This window comes from Clarias gariepinus, chromosome 2 (genome assembly GCF_024256425.1).
Source record: "Clarias gariepinus isolate MV-2021 ecotype Netherlands chromosome 2, CGAR_prim_01v2, whole genome shotgun sequence".
Lineage (NCBI taxonomy): Eukaryota > Metazoa > Chordata > Actinopteri > Siluriformes > Clariidae > Clarias > Clarias gariepinus.
The window spans coordinates 48,160,930-48,179,879 of NC_071101.1; the positions used below are offsets into that span (position 1 = coordinate 48,160,930).

An 18,950-nucleotide genomic window follows, 5' to 3' on the forward strand; every position below is an offset into this window, starting at 1 on the left:
CTTCTGGAACAATGAGTTTATTTGAGACCTGAATAAAGTGTTTTGCTAGTTGTAGTGCATTTTGATTGTGAAATGAACTGCTTTGCCAAGCTGAAAGTCGGTTAGGAGAATTGTGCGAAGAGTTTTGCAAATTTGTCCCAGTGTTTGTAAAAAAACTGTAATACAAAGATAAAGGTACTTGTATTCTTGTTTAAAAAATCATTAGTGAACAAACCTTTTCATCAGGTGCTGTGTGTTGTTTATTTAATTAAATTTTGTTAGTTTCCATTAGTGGTATATCTGTTGTATTTAGTTCATTCTTAAATTTATAAATGTATATATTAATATACGTTTATTTATTTTATTTAAACCCTCTTACATCAAGCAGGTCCTCCATTCTGGATGCAGAATTTTATTTCTGCAAAATTATCACAATATTGCAATCATTCCTTAGTTTTTCTATACCAAATTTTTAAATGAATATTTGCTGGAAAATATTTAAAGTATCACAAATCAAGCCAGACACTGGTCTTTACTATGCCTTTTATTAATGACTGTAAAAGTGAGGGTTATTCAAATTAGCTTAGCAGAAAAGAGAAACCTTCTGATGTATTAAAGAACAGAGAAATTTTATCATCAATAATTAAAAAAAGAAAAAAGAGAATATTTCAGTATCATATTCAGCAAACAGTTTGCAAACGTATTATGAACAATCTGGTGATGTTAATAGAGAGTTTAACGGCAGTAGAGCCTGTTAACACGCAGTATATCATTTTTGCTCATCTTTTCAGCACGTCCGATGGAAACATTTTCATTTGGTATAGGGACGATGGTAGGCTTGCTGTTCTTGGAGAAAGCACACCTAAACCAAAAAAGTGTGTGAGCAATTAATACTGTGGCCTTGGAGCAAATTGTTTATAAAACAAAAGTAATGATACTTTACCTTGAATAGTGCATGACAGAATTGTAGTCATATGGTGTGTTTAAATTGTTGGTGTTAATTTTCTTAAAATTATGTTCTTTTCCTATAAATATATTAAACAAATAATTACAGTGATTTTTTTTTCCTTTTTTATCAGAACAAAAGACTCTACCATTACATAAACCACAGTGCATTATTTTTCTCTTTCTACCTTTAGATTACACATTTAGAAATATTTAGGTATTTAATTTGCAATTTCAGTCTTCTTAATGCATGCTTTTCTTTCTAGATTATTTACTTACAAAGTTACCTGAAGCAGGATTTTAAGGTAGGTCAAAATACTAATATATAAAAACTGCTCTGGAAAAGGTTTATGGTCTTAACAACAATTCCTACAGTATGTTCTCTATTTCAAATAAATAAAGTACTAAATAAGCAAATGTTATTTTTTTTCCTCTTAGTTTAAGTTCAGTGTAATGTTCACTGTCACAGTTAGGAAGTGATAATATAATAGATGTGAACTGATTTTATTGTCGAGACATAAGGAAAGATGAATGTCTCCTCTACTTACCTGGTTTAATATTTTCATAGAGAATTTTGACATGCTTGTCACGGTCACTACGTTTCTGTTCATGGTTAAAACCCAGAGCATGGAGAAGCTCATGTTGAATGGTTTTAAAATAAACGCACGCATTACGTTCTAGAGACAACACCTGCTTTCCTCCAATGCGTCCTAGATAGGAGTGGCACCTGTACAAACGTGATAAATCTTTTAACAAAATCAGAACAGTTTTATAACATATATATTTTTTTAATCAGTATTTGAACTGCTGACATACCCAGTTTCTGATATTATATGGATGTAGTCTTCTTCATTGGTGCGACGTATGAATCGGATGCAAGTTGACTCTGTGAAGGACTTCAGCCCACGTTTAATAACATCTATTTCAGAGGGTGCTGCACAACAGATCAAAGAGAAGCTATTTAAGCGAAATTTGTGAAATCATTATGCATCTTACTTTGAAATCATATAAGGGATTATACTTACAGTACTGCCTCGAAATGACATAGGGCACATAAACCTTTCTTTTTTTTCCTCTGGGCCACTTGCATTTGCGAGATGTACAAGGATCTGCATTCTGGAGACCGGTGTTCACCGCTATGTCTCCATCCACAATAGTGAACCCCCTGTTTAACTTTCCTGTTGAGTAAAACACACACCTGTCCACTTGATACTACTTTAAAACAGTGTCAGTGTGTGCATTTGTAAAACATAATGCAAGTTGTAGTTTATATCCACAAAAAAACAAGGTATTATAAATAAAAAATAATATTATTATTAATAACTAGTCATTAAATTGTCATATTTATCATAATGAATCAAAGCTTTTTATAGATACTAGTAAACTGTAAGCTTTATAATTTTATAAAAGTCAAAAATAAAGACAGAATACACAGATAAGTTGTTAAATGTATAGGATATAAACAGTTGTTTGTTTACCAACATTCTTGTTAGCTCGTTCAATTATGGCAGATACAGTGAAATAATCCTGGTCAATGTTGTTATCTGAAATGGATCGATTTGGTAAAAAAAAAAACAAGCTTTCTGTTAGTTTGAAGTTGTCATAATATAAAATATACTATCTAAACTATACATATAAATAAACTATTAAGAGTCTTGATCTTATATCATCTTACCAATCTCCTCTGATGTCTCATTAACCAATTCCTGATTAAAAAAATATTTCAAATATCTGTGAACTAATTTATATATTAGTAAATATATAAATATAGAATGTCTATACATTTTTGTATGTATTGTAAATGTAACATTTCTGTTAGCTCACCTTTATGGTACGGCACTCAACCAATGTGATGCTGAGCAGCAGTAGGAGGAGGAGGTCCTGTACCAGGTGCATGATGGGAATCACATTCAGCACAGTAGCACTGAGACTGGAGGATGTTCAGACAAAAATGTAGTTTAAATACACTCATATAACTTCCCCTTCGCACATCTCAACTTATTTCACAAAGATTGTGGTGAAGCAGAAAACAGAACTATGATATCTTACACAAATCCCTACGTAGCTGTTCTTAGTATTTTAAATGTAACACTTTAAACATAAAACACTTACTGAAAACTATTTTAAATTTCCAAAGGCTTAACCAAAGTGTGACATAGGTTTATGTTCTAATAGATAAATATATTCCTTGTTAAGGTACAGTATAATGTACAGGGTACATGTTGTTCATCCGCAATAGAACACAAGAGGCAATAGATGCTCTTAATGTAGATTTAAAAATACAAAATTGGGATGAGGTTTATGCATATAGCAACCCCAGTAAGGCGTATGAAGTGTTTTTGAATATATTAAATGAGCAAATTAATAAACATTGTTCATTTAAGAGGATTATAATAAAGCAAAAGAATGTATATAAACCATGGATTTCTAAAGAAATAGACAAGGCATGTAAAAAGAAAAATGTTTTATTCAAGAAATTTCTAACAACTAGATCAAAACAAGCTGAAATTGATTATTATAAAAATAAATTACAAAATATAATAAGATTTAGTAAGAAGGGCTATTATAATAGGTTGTTGAATATCCATAAAAACAATGTAAAAGCAACATGGAAGGTACTTAATGGTATACTTAAAAATAATACTTGTAGTTTTGATTACCCAAATCATTTTGTAAATGATGATAATCAAAATATAAATAAAGGGGAAGATATTGTCAATGAATTTAAAAAGTATTTTGTAAATGTTGGATGTAAATTAGCAGAAAAAATTACTAAACATGGATCAGTGAATAAAGTAAAAAATAATAATAAATATACAATGTTTATTCAGGCTGTAGATGAAAAAGAAATACTTTTAATAGTTAATAATTGCAAAAGTAAATATTCCACCGATTGTGATGATCTAAACATGTCGTTATTAAAAAATATAATTGTGAATATAGTAAAACCTTTTGCTTACATTTGTAATCTGTCTTTCGTAACAAGCATCTTTCCTAGTAAAATGAAAACGGCAAAAGTTATTCCGATTTTTAAAGGAGGAGATCAGTATTCTTTCTCTAATTATAGACCAATTGCTCTTCTGCCGCAGTTTTCAAAAATTTTAGAGAAAGTATTTGTTCAGAGGCTCGACAAATTTGTAGAAAAACATAATTTATTGAGTGAATATCAATTCGGATTTAGGATAAAGAGGTCGACTTCAAGTGCAGTAATGAAAATGGTTGAAGATATTTTAACTGCAGTAGAAAATAAAGAATATACAGTGGGAGTATTTTTAGATTTAAAGAAAGCATTTGATGCAATTGATTATGATTTATTAGTAAAGAAATTGTTAAAATATGGAATAAGAGGAAAAGCCTTAGATTGGATAAAAAGTTACTTGGAAAGCAGACATCAGTATGTACAAATTAACAATGATAAATCTGACTTATTGAAAGTTACATGCGGCGTTCCACAAGGCTCAGTTTTGGGCCCTAAATTATTTGTGTTGTATGTTAATGATATTGGTAAAGTGTTCAATGTATTAAAAATTTTATTATTTGCTAATGACACCACTTTATATTTATCAGGGAAAAATTTGAAGCAGCTTCTGAACACAGTGGAAAGTGAATTGCTGAGGCTTAAAAGTTGGTTAGATAATAGTAAACTTTCCTTGAATTTGACTAAAACAAACTTTATAATTTTAAGTAATCAAAAAATAAATCATGATGTGAAAATAAGAATTAATAATGAGGAAATAGAAAGAGTGTTCGAAATAAAATTTTTAGGAGTAATAATTGATAACAAATTGACTTGGAAACCACATATTAATTTCATTAAGATAAAAATCTCTAAATCAGTTGGAATTCTTAACAGATTAAAGCATGTATTGGATAATAAAACATTACGTATATTGTATTGTACACTCATATTTCCATACATCACTTATTGTGTGGAGGTATGGGGGCATACTTACAAAAGTTATTTACACCCAATATCTGTGTTACAAAAAAAAGCAATAGGGATTGTTAAACGTTATTGTGAACATACAAATAAATTGTTTATAAAATCTAAAGTTTTAAAATTTGTGGATCTAGTTGATTTGTATACTGCACAAATTATGTATAAAGCTTATAATAATTTACTTCCCAGCTGTGTTCAGAGGCTGTTCAAAATAAAAGTCAGCCAGTACTGCCTAAGAGGAATGTTTATGTTTAGTAAAATAAGGGCCAGATCAAATTTAAAGAATAAATTTATTTCTGTTAAAGGGGTTAATTTATGGAATAAATGTGATAAGGAATTAAAATTATGTTATTCACTTCATAGATTTAAAAAAATGTTTAAAGATAAGGTGTTTAGTGAATATATGACATGAAATAGATATGATTATTTTCTCTTCCTAATTTATTTTATTTTATTAAGTGAAAGAATAATTAATTTTGACATTTTTTGTTTATGTGTATAAGTGACAATATTTGTTGAGACAATATTTTGTGTAATTTACTGTAAAGTGTCGCTTATTATTTGTTGATATATAAAGGGTAGGCATAATAAGCAATGCTTTAGCCTACACCTTTTTCAGTGTTAAACTGAAATAAACTGAACTGAACTGAACTGAACGGCTAAATTTATAGTGTATTTTATTCCAGCGCAGTGTGAAATGGCTTTTTTTTTTTAGATTGAAATTGTCCTCATGTCATAGATTATTATCAAATGGGAAAAATAAAACCTCAAGTAAGGAATATGTAGAAAGTTAAAGAATTAACTATTTTTTTTTTTTATGTTTTAGAAATGCATTAATAAAATAATCACATCTTTGTTTTGGCAAGTGCATAAAAAAATAAAATAAATAAATAACTAAATAAAACTAAATATACAACCTGGATCACCTAAACTAATTTGTTCATACAAGTAACTAGTTACTTACGAACCTTTTATTCAAAGTTTATTAATATACTAAATGATAAGTAGAACGACTGGCTCAGTGCAATTATAAAAATATGGAAATGTATAAATATTAAACTCTTTATTAAATTGTGTGTATATATATATATATATATATATATATATATATATATATATATATATATATATATATATATATATAAGACATTGCTCATAATATGACAGAAATACACAGCGGCAGTGGATATGTTATGCCATGTCACTCATCTCACTTTTCAAGGATATTTCAACCTCCCCTCTGACACTCCAATCCTCTTACCTACTACCTCTCCTTAACTTCATCTCATTTAAATTAAACAGCTTCTCTTCCACACACAAGAGAGGGAATTCTCTTGACCTGCTTTTTAGCCACCCCCAGCCACAGATATCATTGTTACCCTTTTGCAATCCCTCTTCATTTACCATTCCTATCATTTCCTAAAGCCAGTCACTAAAATTTATATTTTAATTACAGAAACCTTTATCTCTCCATCCACTTTGTCTTTCTGTACCATATTATCTCTCCCAGACTCAGACTCCTTTTCTCCTTTCTCTTTCCACATCCGTGGACCTCCTATGCCATCTGACATTTAAACCATAGAAGATTTCTTGTCTTCCTCCAGAAACCAGCACACATAAGCAACTATTGCCCGGTATCACCTATTATTGAAGTCACTGTTTACAATCAAATGTCACTTTATCTCCTGCAAAACAACCTCAATGATCCCAACCGATCCAAATTCAAAGTGGCACATTCCATAGAGACTGCCCTTCAGTCATTCACTGATATGCTACATGCTGTTAGATCAGCTAAACTCTTATCTGTCATCATTCTCCTGAACCTCTTAGCTGCATTTGACACTGTCAACCACAATATTTTCTTATCTATTCTCACATGCCTGGAATATGTGACATGGCATGGCAATGGTTTGCCTACTATCTAGAAGTTAGGTTGTATGAGGTGACATTGAGGGGATCCACATTTGCCCCATGCAGTCTCTTTACTGGTGTCTCACAGGACTGAGTGGTCAGTCCTTTTTTGTTCTCCCTCTATACCCGGTCTCTTGGTAAAGTCATATCATCGCATGGCTTGTCGCATTTTATGCAGATGACACACGACTCATTCTCTCCTTTCCTTTCTCTGACACTAAGGTTTCCACGAGGATCTCAGCATGTCTGGAAGACATGTCATTCTATATGACAAGCTGAAGCTTAACCTCAGAAAAGCTGAACTGCTGTTTATCCCCAGTGATTTATCCCACTGTCAATTCCTTGTGATCACCCTGGACAACAATTGGATCACTCCTTCAGTCTTAGGGTAACTTTGGACAATCAACTATAAATTCCCCACTCGTTCCTAATCTTATTTTCTATTATTGATTTCTTCTTTAAAACATCAGAAGAATTTTCCCATTTCTTTCTACACAAGGTACTCAGGTGTGTGTTCAGTCCCTTCTTATTTCAAGACTGGACTACTGAAACTCACTCCTGGCAGGTCTGTCCACCATTCTTTCCCTGCAGCTGCTGCAGAATGCAGAATCTCATTTCAGTGGCATAGTAACGGAGTGTACACCCTAAAAAATGCTGGGTTAAAAACAACCCTAACCCTAACCCTAGATTTTATAAGAAAGATGGTGTGCAAATATGCATAGAACAAAGTGTAATTGTGCAAAGGTTATTAAAGTGTCTTTGTGCACTGGTCCAGGATGTAAACGTAAACATGTAGTGTAGACATGAAAGTAGGTGTGCAAAGTTATTAAAGTGTCTTTGTGCAATTGTCCAGGATGTAAATGTAAACAATATAAGAAACGTAAACAATACAGAATAAGACAGCAAAATTCAACAGCAATATGTTTTCGAAACATATTTTAAATCTAAAAATGCAGTTTAACCAGCCATAGCTGATTCTCATTGTAGATGAACATCTACACAGGTGTTACTCCTTCAATTTCATTACAAAAGGAGACAACTGCTGAATAGGTTTATATTGTGATGTAAACATGAACCCAGGCAGAAATAGAGAAGTGGCTGAAAGAGGAAGAAGGGTGGCTGGGAGGGGGCGAGGAATACGTATGCGTGGTGGAAGAAGAATAAGAGAAAGATTAAGAGCTGTAGTCTCAGATGAGATCAGAGCTACTGTAATTGATCATGTAATAAATCATGGTCTCCCAATGAGAGAGGCTGGTCAGAGAGTGCAGCCAAATCTGCAATGCTCTACAGTGGCATCTATTGTTAGAGTTTTCCGGCAAACCAACAGGTAACTTGTATTCTGCAAGGGCATTGACTTAGTTGCACATTTCAGAAGTGAATAATCTTTTGTGTAATTGTTTTTGCATTTCTGCCTAGGACTCAATGGTTACCTCAAACAGGAGGGAGAGGAAGGATGTTCACTGATGTGCAGGAAACTGCTATTGTTGATATGGTCATAAGAACTCACTGAGATTAGACAGACAACGTTACTTTTGCAAATCACAGTGTAAGCATAACAACAATTTCTAGGGTCCTAAAAAAAAAAAAAAAAACATCAGGTCAGCATGAAACAGTTGTACACTGTGCCATTTAAGAGGAACTCTGAACATGTCAAGCAACTCAGAAACCGATTTGTCAAGGTAAGATCACAATAAAAAAAAACTACAGAACTGTTTTTGAACAAAACCAAACACACACAATGACAATTTTTTACAAATTTACTACTGTAACAGCTTATGTTGCCTTGTGAATTTATTTTAGAGAGTCATGGAGATTGAAGGCAGGAAAACACACCACATTTTAATCTTTGTGGATAAGGCAGTTTTCAACTTGGCCAAAACACGGCAACGAGGAAGGAATGTAATTAGGAAAAGAGCCACAGTGAATGTCCCGGGCCAGAGGGGTGCCAACATCACAATGTGCGCAGCAATATCCCCTGATGGATTGCTGTTACACAGACCACTAATTGGGCCATACAACACTGAATTGCTCCTTGCGTTCCTGCATGATCTCTATGGTAGTGCTTTGCTAGGTGAGGATAGGGATGCAGAGAGAAGGAATCATTTATAATTGTATCAGACAATGTGGCATTTTTTTACCACTCCCGAGTGGTTTGCGGCCCATCCCGGAACGAAGTCACTTTTCCTCCCACCATACTTTCCATTCCTTAACCCCATAAGGGAATTATTTTCCTCATGGCGGTGGACGGTTTATGACCATTATCCACATGATCAAATGTCTCTCCTGGATGCAATGAATGCTGGATGCCTGGACATATCAGCAGAAGATTGCCAGGGATGGATCAGGCATGCCAGAAGATTCTTTCCTAAGTGTATTGCCCTAAATGACATAAGATGTGATGTGGATGAGAACCTGTGGCCAAATGGAGAAGACCGAGTACATTAGCATTACTATTGTATCTGTATTAGTGGATGGTGTGTCTACAAATTCTTCTCTTCTCCTTCTTCCTCTTCTTTGACTTTCGGCTGTTCCATTTTAGGGGTCGCCACAGCAAATCATTTGCCTCCATCTAGCCCTATCCTCTGCATCCTCTTCTCTCACACCAACTAACTTCATGTCCTCTCTCACTGCATCCATAAATCTCCTCTTTGGTCTTCCTCTAGACCTCCTGCCTGGCAGCTCCAACCTCAGCATCCTTCTACCAATATATTCACAATCTCACAATATTCACCTCAATCTGGCCTCTCTGACTTTATCTCCAAAACATCTAACGTGGGTTGTCCCTCTGATAAACTCATTCTTGATCCTATCCATCCTTGTCACTCCCAAGGAGAACCTCAACTTCTTCAGCTCTGCTACTTACAACTCTGTCTCCTGTCTATTCTTCAGTGCCACTGTCTCTAAGCCATAGAGCATTGCTGGTCTCACCACTGTCCTGTACACCTTTCGTTTTATTCTCGCTGATACTCTTTTATCGCACAACACACCTGACACTTTTCTCCACCCATTCCAACCTGCCTGTACCCGCCTCTTCACCTCCTTTGAACACTCTCCGTTGCTCTGGACCGTTGACCCTAAGTACTTAAAATCCTGCACCTTCTTTACTTCTGCTCCCTGTAGCCTCACCGATCCTCCTGGGTCCCTCTCATTTACACACATGTATTCTGTCTTGCTGCAGCTAACCTCATTCCTCTGCTTTTCAGAGCATACCTCCACCTCTCCACATTTTCCTCCACCTGTTCCCTGCTCTCGCTACAGAGCACAATGTCATCTGCAAAAATCATAGTCCATGGGGACTCCTGTCTTACCTCATCTGTCATCCTGTCCATCACCAGAGCAAACAAAAAGGGGCTTAGAGCCGATCCTTGATGCAGACCCACCTCCACCTTGAACTCTTCTGTCACACCTACAGCACATCTTACCACTGTCCTACAGCTCTCATACATGTCCTGCACTACTTTAACATACTTCTCTGCCACTCCAGACCTTCTCATACAATACCACAGCTCCTCTCTTGGCACCCTGTCATATGCTTTCTCTAAATCTAAAAAGACACAATGCAACTCCCTGTTACCTTCTCTGTATTTCTCCGCCAGCATCCTCAAAGCAAATACTGCATCTGATGTACTCTTTCTAGGCATAAAACCATATTGCTGCTCACAAATGCTTACCTCTGCCCTTAACCTTGTTCTTAAAAATTGGCACCAATACACTTCTCCTCCATTCCTCTGGAATCCTCTCACTCTCCAATATCTTGTTAAACAAACTTGTCAGAAACTCTACTGCCACCTCTCCTAAGCACTTCCATACCTCCACAGGTATGTCATCAGGACCAACAGCCTTTCCACTCTTCATCCTCTTCAACGCCCTTCTCACCTCACTTCTACTAATATTTGCTACTTCCTGTTCCACAAGAGTCACCTTTTCTACTCTTTGTTCTCCTTCATTTTCCTCATTCATCAACTCCTTAAAGTACTCCTTCAATCTTCTCATCACCCTCCTGGCATCTGTCAGTACATTTCCATCTCTATCTTTAATCACTCTAACCTGCTGCACATCCTTCCCATCTCTATCTCTCTGCCTTGCCAACCTGTACGGATCCACCTCTCCCTCCTTACTGTCTAGCCTAGCATACAAGTCCTCATATGCTCTTTGTTTGGCCTTTGCCACCTCTACCTTCACCTTACTCTGCATCTCCCTGTACTCCTGTCTACTCTCTTCAGTCCTCTCAGAGTCCCACTTCTTCTTAGCTAGCCTCTTTCCCTGTATACACTCCTGGACTTCCTCATTCCACCACCAAGTCTCCTTGTCCTTTGTGTCTACAAATTCTTGTAATTTTAAATTACTTAGTGCAAAAAAATAAAAATAAATAAAAACATAAAATATTGAAGGATTCTGCATCATGTCTGATTCATTGCAGTAATATATTTTGCAGTTATAAAAATATATATTGCAATTACTGTATAAACAGAGATGTGTCCTTGTTTTACACAAAAAAACACTGTGTAATACTGCATGTTGTTAGTGTTTTTACGTCATTGTTTCGTGGGTGACAAAGTGTGTTTGTCGGCTGTCAACCTTTGCTAATCTTCTGGAACAATGAGTTTATTTGAGACCTAAATAAAGTGTTTTGCTACTTGTAGTGCATTTTGTAGTGCTGTTACTCGACTTTGAACTTGGATCGCGCTACTGGATTTCGTCTCTCTCGCTGCTGGATAACTGTTACCGACCCTGCCTGTCCCTTCGACCTCGACTCGCGCTGTTTCCCGCAACCTGCGTGCGCTTGCGAGCACTTCCGCGTTCGCGGACATCGCACAAGAGTGTTTTTGTCGATATCCACATTCACTCTCGGACGAATTCCCACTTCAAACATCGGGCGCCGCGATCACGCATACTCTGCCTTAGTCAAGGACTCACGCTCTACTTCCGGGGTTGTGGAATTCCCCCCACGTCACCGACACGCCTCCCCTCTGTCACAGGGGATTTCCCCATTCATTCAGCTCATTCACATGCGCAGCCTCTCTCCCTTTTGCTCCTGCCACATAGTGAAAGATCCTTTGTGCCTTTCTGTTAACAAAGCTGTTAGTCTGCAATTGGGGTCACCTCCGTTCAGTCACGTCCCTGACAGTATACTTCGGCCATGACGGACCCAGTGGACTTGGATCAGTTAAGGCAGGCATTTTCACACCAGGGGGCGATGCTGAGCTCTCACCAGCAAAACATCCAGCAGGTAAATCAGGCTCTTTCCTCCATTACCACTCAGCTTCAGAAACTTATTGATAACCCGATCCTAGCGCCAGTGCACACCTCAGTTCACGAACCCCAGCTTCCGAACCCACAACCGTACAATGGGGAACCCGGAACCTGTCGCTCTTTTTTGTCCCAATGCTCCTTGCTGTTGGAGCTCCAGGCGTCCTCCTCTCCTACTGAACGCTCGAGGGTGGCTTATGTTATCACTCTCCTCACCGATCGTGCACGTGAATGGGGAACTGCTGTTTGGGATGTCAATGACCCATGCTGCGCGACCTTCAGAACATTCACTGAGGAGATGAAGAGGGTTTTCGACCACTCTCACACTGGCAGAGACGCAGCCAGACAATTACTGGAGCTCCGCCAAGGCCCCCGTTCTGCTTATGATTATGCTATAGAGTTCCGCACGCTGGCCACATCGGCAAACTGGGACACCCAAGCCCTCTACGATGTCTTTCTTCACGGTCTGTCTGAAGATGTCAAGGACCAGTTAATGGGGCAGGAGCTCCCCTGTGATTTTAACGGTCTTATAGAATTAGCGGGCCGTGTAGATGCTAGACTAACTCAAAGACGCCGCATTCGATCCAAGCTCTCTTCCAGTTCTGGACCCTTGGATCTACCACTGTCTTCTCCCAGTTTGCACACAGTATCCAGGCTGAATCCCAGTTCGAGCCCAAAGTCTATGCGGGTAAACAGAACCCAGATCTCCTTAGGAGAGCGTCAGCGAAGACTCCAATCTGGCTCTTGCCTTTATTGTGGCCAGCTGGGTCACTATGTTCCCCAGTGCCCTCTAAAAGCAAGAACTCCTCCAGTGAATCTAGGAACTCTAGAGGGGTCAGCCATTAACCAATCTCCTAGCTCACGACCACTTCTGCCTACCATCATTGTCGCACTAGGCAGACCTCATGTGGTTCCTGCACTAATAGACTCTGGCTCAGACCAAAATCTGATGTCTGCCTCCATGGTTAAGGATCTCCACCTCTCAACCCAAGCTCTTGAGTCTCCGTTAGCCGTTCGAGCCCTCGACGGCACTTCTCTGTCTTCCATTACTCGACGTACAGAGCTAGTAACCCTTCGAGTATCTGGTAACCATTCTGAGGAAATTTCTTTTCTTGTCATGCATGATGCCCACTCTCCCTTGGTTCTCGGTCGCCCTTGGCTGATCCGTCATAACCCACACATTGACTGGACGAAGAACACGATCCGAGAATGGAGTCCCTTGTGCCTAGCATCCTGCCTGAAGTCTGCTCACTGTTCCACAGTTACACCACCTGCCACTGAGGAGTTCCCTGACCTCTCAGCCGTCCCACCTGATTACGCAGACCTCAAGCAGGTCTTTAGTAAGTCACGTGCTCTCTCACTTCCCCCCCACAGACCCTACGATTGTGTCATCGATCTCCTTCCAGGCACGACTCCTCCCCGGGGACGATTATATTCATTATGCTCAAATGAGAGGGAAGCCATGGACAAATATATTTCTGGGTCCCTCGCTGCTGGCATCATCCGCCGCTCTTCATCCCCCGCTGGGGCAGGATTCTTCTTCGTGACCAAAAAAGACAAGACTTTACGGCCATGTATCGATTACAGGGGACTAAATGAAATCACCATTAAGAATCGTTACCCTCTTCCCCTGATGTCCACAGCCTTCGACCTCCTTCAGGGGGCTAATATCTTTACCAAACTCGACCTGCGCAACGCCTATCATCTTGTTAGGATAAGGGAGGGAGACGAGTGGAAGACAGCTTTTAATACCCCCTCGGGACACTACGAATACCTTGTAGTGCCATTTGGACTAACTAACGCACCAGCTGTCTTCCAATCCTTGGTGAATGATGTTCTCAGGGATTTCCTGAATATCTGTGTATTTGTCTATTTAGATGACATTTTGATTTTCTCCCGTTCATTGGATGATCACAAGCTGCATGTCCGCCAAGTTCTTCAGAGGCTCCTTGAAAACCAACTATACGTAAAGGCAGAGAAGTGTGAATTTCATCGTCAAACCGTCTCTTTCCTGGGTTTTATCATTGCCCCGTCTAAGATCCAAATGGATCCAGCTAAACTCAAAGCGGTAACCGACTGGCCAAGACCGTCTACACGGAAAGACCTCCAGCGTTTTCTCGGTTTTGCTAACTTTTACCGCCGATTCATTAGGAACTATAGCTTAGTGGCAGCCCCGCTTATTGCACTCACCTCCACTAAGGTTCCTTTTGATTGGTCTAATCAGGCAGAGAAGTCATTTGTTAAACTAAAGGACCGGTTCACCTCGGCACCCATCCTCACGCAACCAGATTCTGCACTCCAGTTCATAGTGGAAGTAGATGCCTCAGACTCCGGTGTGGGAGCTGTACTTTCTCAGAGGTCTCCAGCCGACGGTAAATTGCATTCTTGCTGCTTCTTCTCTCACCGCCTTTCGGCCGCTAAGAAGAACTATGGTATCGGAGATCGGGAGCTGCTTGCAGTAAAACTGGCGCTGGAAGAATGGAGACACTGGCTTGAGGGCACAGAGGTCCCGTTTCTCATCTGGACAGATCATAAAAACCTTGAATATCTCAAGTCAGCCAAACGCTTGAACTCTCGCCAAGCCAGATGGTCATTGTTCTTTTCTCGTTTTAAATTCTCCCTAGCTTATCGACCAGGTAACAAGAATACCAAGCCTGATGCCCTCTCTCGCCAGTTCATTTCGGTCACGGATGATTCTCCCCCACCGACTATTCTGCCGCCACAATGTCTCATAGGCACGACCTTGCTAGAGGTTGAGGCTCTTGTCAAGCAGGTGTTAGATGGGGAACCCGGCCCACCAGAAACACCACCTGGTAGACTCTTCGTGCCACCACTAGCACGCCCGCGAGTCCTAGAATGGGGACATAGTTCGAGATTGGCCTGTCACCCCGGAGGAACCCGTACTCTCGCACTAGTCCAACAGCGCTTCTGGTGGCCCTCTATCAGACAAGATACTCGACAGTTTGTTTCTGCTTGCGATGTCTGTACTCGCAATAAAGCCATCAATAAACCCCCAGCAGGCCTCCTGAGACCACTCCCAATTCCCCACAGACCATGGTCTCACATAGCTCTAGACTTCGTTACTGGACTCCCGGACTCACATGGCTACACCTGCATTTTAACCATCGTCGATCGTTTCTCCAAGGCGGTTCACTTTGTTCCTCTGTCTAAACTCCCCTCAGCCAAGGAAACGGCAGAGTTACTCATCCTGCATGTATTTCGCCTTCATGGTATCCCTGTAGACATTGTTTCTGATCGCGGACCCCAATTCTCCGCCCAATTCTGGACAGCATTTTGTAAACTCATCGGTGCTACCCCCAGCCTCTCCTCTGGTTATCATCCACAGACCAATGGCCAGACTGAGAGAGCCAATCAAGACCTCGAAACAGCGATTCGATGTATGACCTCCCAAGACCCACACTCCTGGAGCCGGATGCTACCGTGGATTGAATACGCACATAATTCACTACCAACATCTTCCACGGGCCTCTCACCATTTCAGTGTTGTCTCGGCTACCAACCCCCTTTGTTTCCATACCAAGAGGCGGTCCCCTCTGCCCAAGCTTTCATTCGTCGCTGTAGAAGGACCTGGCAACGTGCAAGAGCTAAGCTTCGCCATGCTATAACCCTATTTAAGCGCCAAGCAGATCGCCGCCGTTCAATTGCCCCAATCTACCGCGTTGGGCAGAGAGTCATGGTCTCCACCCGTAATGTCCCCATTAAAACAGTTTCCCGCAAGATATCTCCAAGGTTCATTGGGCCCTTCACCATCTCCAAGATTATCAATCCTTGCACAGTCCGGCTACTCTTGCCAGCCACAATGCGTCGCATCAATCTCTCGTTCCACGTCTCCCAGATAAGACCAATAGTTTCATGTCCTTTAAATACCTGCGCGCCTCTCGTCTCGTCTGTCTGTAATTTTCTCGTTTGGATTTCACTACGTGTATGACCTCACCTGTTACTCGACTTTGAACTTGGATCGCGCTACTGGATTTCGTCTCTCTCGCTGCTGGATAACTGTTACCGACCCTGCCTGTCCCTTCGACCTCGGCTCGCGCTGTTTCCCGCAACCTGCGTGCGCTTGCGAGCACTTCCGCGTTCGCGGACATCGCACAAGAGTGTTTTTGTCGATATCCACATTCACTCTCGGACGAATCCCCACTTCAAACATCGGGCGCCGCGATCACGCATACTCTGCCTTAGTCAAGGACTCACGCTCTACTTCCGGGGTTGTGGAATTCCCCCCACGTCACCGACACGCCTCCCCTCTGTCACAGGGGATTTCCCCATTCATTCAGCTCATTCACATGCGCAGCCTCTCTCCCTTTTGCTCCTGCCACATAGTGAAAGATCCTTTGTGCCTTTCTGTTAACAAAGCTGTTAGTCTGCAATTGGGTTCACTTCCGTTCAGTCACGTCCCTGACAAAACCTTCTGATGTATTAAAGAACAGAGGAATTTTATCATCAATAATTAAAAAAGAAAAAAAAAAGAATATTTCAGTATCATATTCAGCAAACAGTTTGCAAAAGTATTATGAACAATCTGGTGATGTTAATAGAGAGTTTAACTGCAGTAGAGCCTGTTAACACGCAGGATATCATTTTTGCTCATCTTTTCAGCACGTCCGATGGAAACATTTTCACATGGTATAGGGACGATGGTAGGCTTGCTGTTCTTGGAGAAAGCATACCTAAACCAAAAAAGTGTGTGAGCAATTAATACTGTGGCCTTGGAGCAAATTGTTTATAAAACAAAAGTAATGATACTTTACCTTGAATAGTGCATGACAGAATTGTAGTCATATGGTGTGTTTAAATTGTTGGTGTTAATTTTCTTAAAATTATGTTCTTTTCCTATAAATATATTAAACAAATAATTACAGTGATTTTTTTTTCCTTTTTTATCAGAACAAAAGACTCTACCATTACATAAACCACAGTGCATTATTTTTCTCTTTCTACCTTTAGATTACACATTCAGAAATATTTAGGTATTTAATTTGCAATTTCAGTCTTCTTAATGCATGCTTTTCTTTCTGGATTATTTACTTACAAAGTTACCTGAAGCAGGATTTTAAGGGAGGTCAAAATACTAATATATAAAAACTGCTCTGGAAAAGGTTTATGGTCTTGACAACAATTCCTACAGTATGTTCTCTATTTCAAATAAATAAAGTACTAAATAAGCAATTTTTTTTTTCAGTTCAGTGTAATGTTCACTGTCACAGTTAGGAAGTGATAATATAATAGATGTGAACTGATTTTATTGTTGAGACATAAGGAAAGATGAATGTCTCCTCTACTTACCTGGTTTAATATTTTCATAGAGAATTTTGACATGCTTGTCACGGTCACTACGTCTCTGTTCATGGTGAAAACCCAGAGCATGGAGAAGCTCATGTTGAATGGGTTTAAAGTAAACACACCCATTACGTTCTAGAGACAACACCTGCTTTCATCCAATGCGTCCTATAGAGGAGAAGCACCTGTACAAAGGTGATAAATCTTTTAACAAACTGTTATCAGAACAGTTTTATAATATAATTTTTAAAAAATCTGTATTTGAACTGCTGACATACCCAGTTTCTGATATTATATGGATGTAGTCTTCTTCATTGGTGCGACGTATGAATCGGATGCAAGTTGACTCTGCGAAGGACTTCAGCCCACGTTTAATAACATCTATTTCAGAGGGTGCTGCACAACAGATCAAAGGGAATCTATTCAAGGGAAATTTGTGAAATCATTATGCATCTTACTTTGAAATCATATAAGGAATTATACTTACAGTACTGCCTCGAAATGACATAGGGCACATAAACCTTTCTATTTTTTCCTCTGGGCCACTTGCATTTGCGAGATGTACAAGGATCTGCATTCTGGAGACCGGTGTTCACCGCTATGTCTCCATCCACAATGGTGAACCCCCTGTTTAACTTTCCTGTTGAGTAAAACACACACCTGTCCACTTGATACTACTTTAAAACAGTGTCAGTGTGTGCATTTGTAAAACATAATGCAAGTTGTAGTTTACATCCACAAAAAAAACTAGGTATTATAAATAAAAAATAATATTATTATTAATAACTAGTTATTAAATTGTCATATTTATCACAATGAATCAAAGATTTTTATAGATACTAGTAAACTGTAAGCTTTATAATTTTATAGAAGTCAAAAATAAAGACAGAATACACAGATAAGTTGTTAAATGTATAGGATATAAACAGTTGTTTGTTTACCAACATTCTTGTTAGCTCGTTCAATTATGGCAGATACAGTGAAATAATCCTGGTCAATGTTGTTATCTAAAATGGATGGATTTGGTAAAAAAAACAAAGTTTTCTGTTAGTTTGAAGTTGTCATAATATATAATATACTATCTAAACTATACATATAAATAAACTATTAAGAGTCTTGATCTAATATCATCTTACCAATCTCCTCTGATGTCTCATTAACCAATTCCTGAATAAAAAAAATATTTCAAATATCTGTGAACATATTTATATATTAGTAAATATATAAATATAAAATGTATACACATTTACGTATGTATTGTAAATGTAACATTTCTGTTAGCTCACCTTTATGGTACGGCACTGAACCAATGTGATGCTGAGCAGCAGTAGGAGGAGGAGGTCCTGTACCAGGTGCATGATGGGAATCACATTCAGCACAGTAGCACTGAGACTGGAGGATGTTCAGACAGTAATGTAGTTTAAATACACTCATATAACTTCCCCTTCGCACCTCTCAACTTATTTCACAAAGATTGTGGTAAAGCAGAAAACAGAACTATGATATCTTACACAAATCCCTACATAGCTGTTCTTAGTATTTTATATGTAAGACTTTAAACATAAAACACTTACTGAAAACTATTTTAAATTTCCAAAGGCTTAACCAAAGTGTGACATAGGTT

At 38.9% G+C, this 18,950-nt stretch overlaps 1 protein-coding gene and 1 pseudogene across 1 annotated transcript; both read right to left on the minus strand.

Annotated features, from left to right (window-relative positions):
- Positions 1-519: 519 nt before the first annotated feature.
- LOC128515030 (high choriolytic enzyme 1-like) lies at positions 520-2,845 on the minus strand. Its single transcript, XM_053489019.1, has 8 exons — positions 2,749-2,845; positions 2,600-2,630; positions 2,403-2,468; positions 1,950-2,102; positions 1,741-1,858; positions 1,473-1,651; positions 923-1,004; positions 520-841 (listed from the first exon to the last, which is right to left on the minus strand). Exons 1-8 carry the CDS (start codon positions 2,818-2,820, stop codon positions 715-717), a joined length of 828 nt encoding a protein of 275 aa, XP_053344994.1. The 5' UTR covers positions 2,821-2,845; the 3' UTR covers positions 520-714.
- Positions 2,846-16,533: 13,688 nt separating this feature from the next.
- LOC128515036 (low choriolytic enzyme-like) lies at positions 16,534-18,686 on the minus strand (annotated as a pseudogene).
- Positions 18,687-18,950: the final 264 nt, after the last annotated feature.

Bases quoted from the DNA above. Each gene is read 5' to 3' on its own strand.
- LOC128515030 (XM_053489019.1), bottom strand. From the start codon at position 2,820: ATGCACCTGGTACAGGACCTCCTCCTCCTACTGCTGCTCAGCATCACA. The intron at 2,103-2,402 runs GTAAACAAACAA...TTTACTCAACAG, and splicing joins ACGAGCTAACAAGAATGTTG to GAAAGTTAAACAGGGGGTTC. The intron at 1,652-1,740 runs GTATGTCAGCAG...ACGTTTGTACAG, and splicing joins CATATAATATCAGAAACTGG to GTGCCACTCCTATCTAGGAC.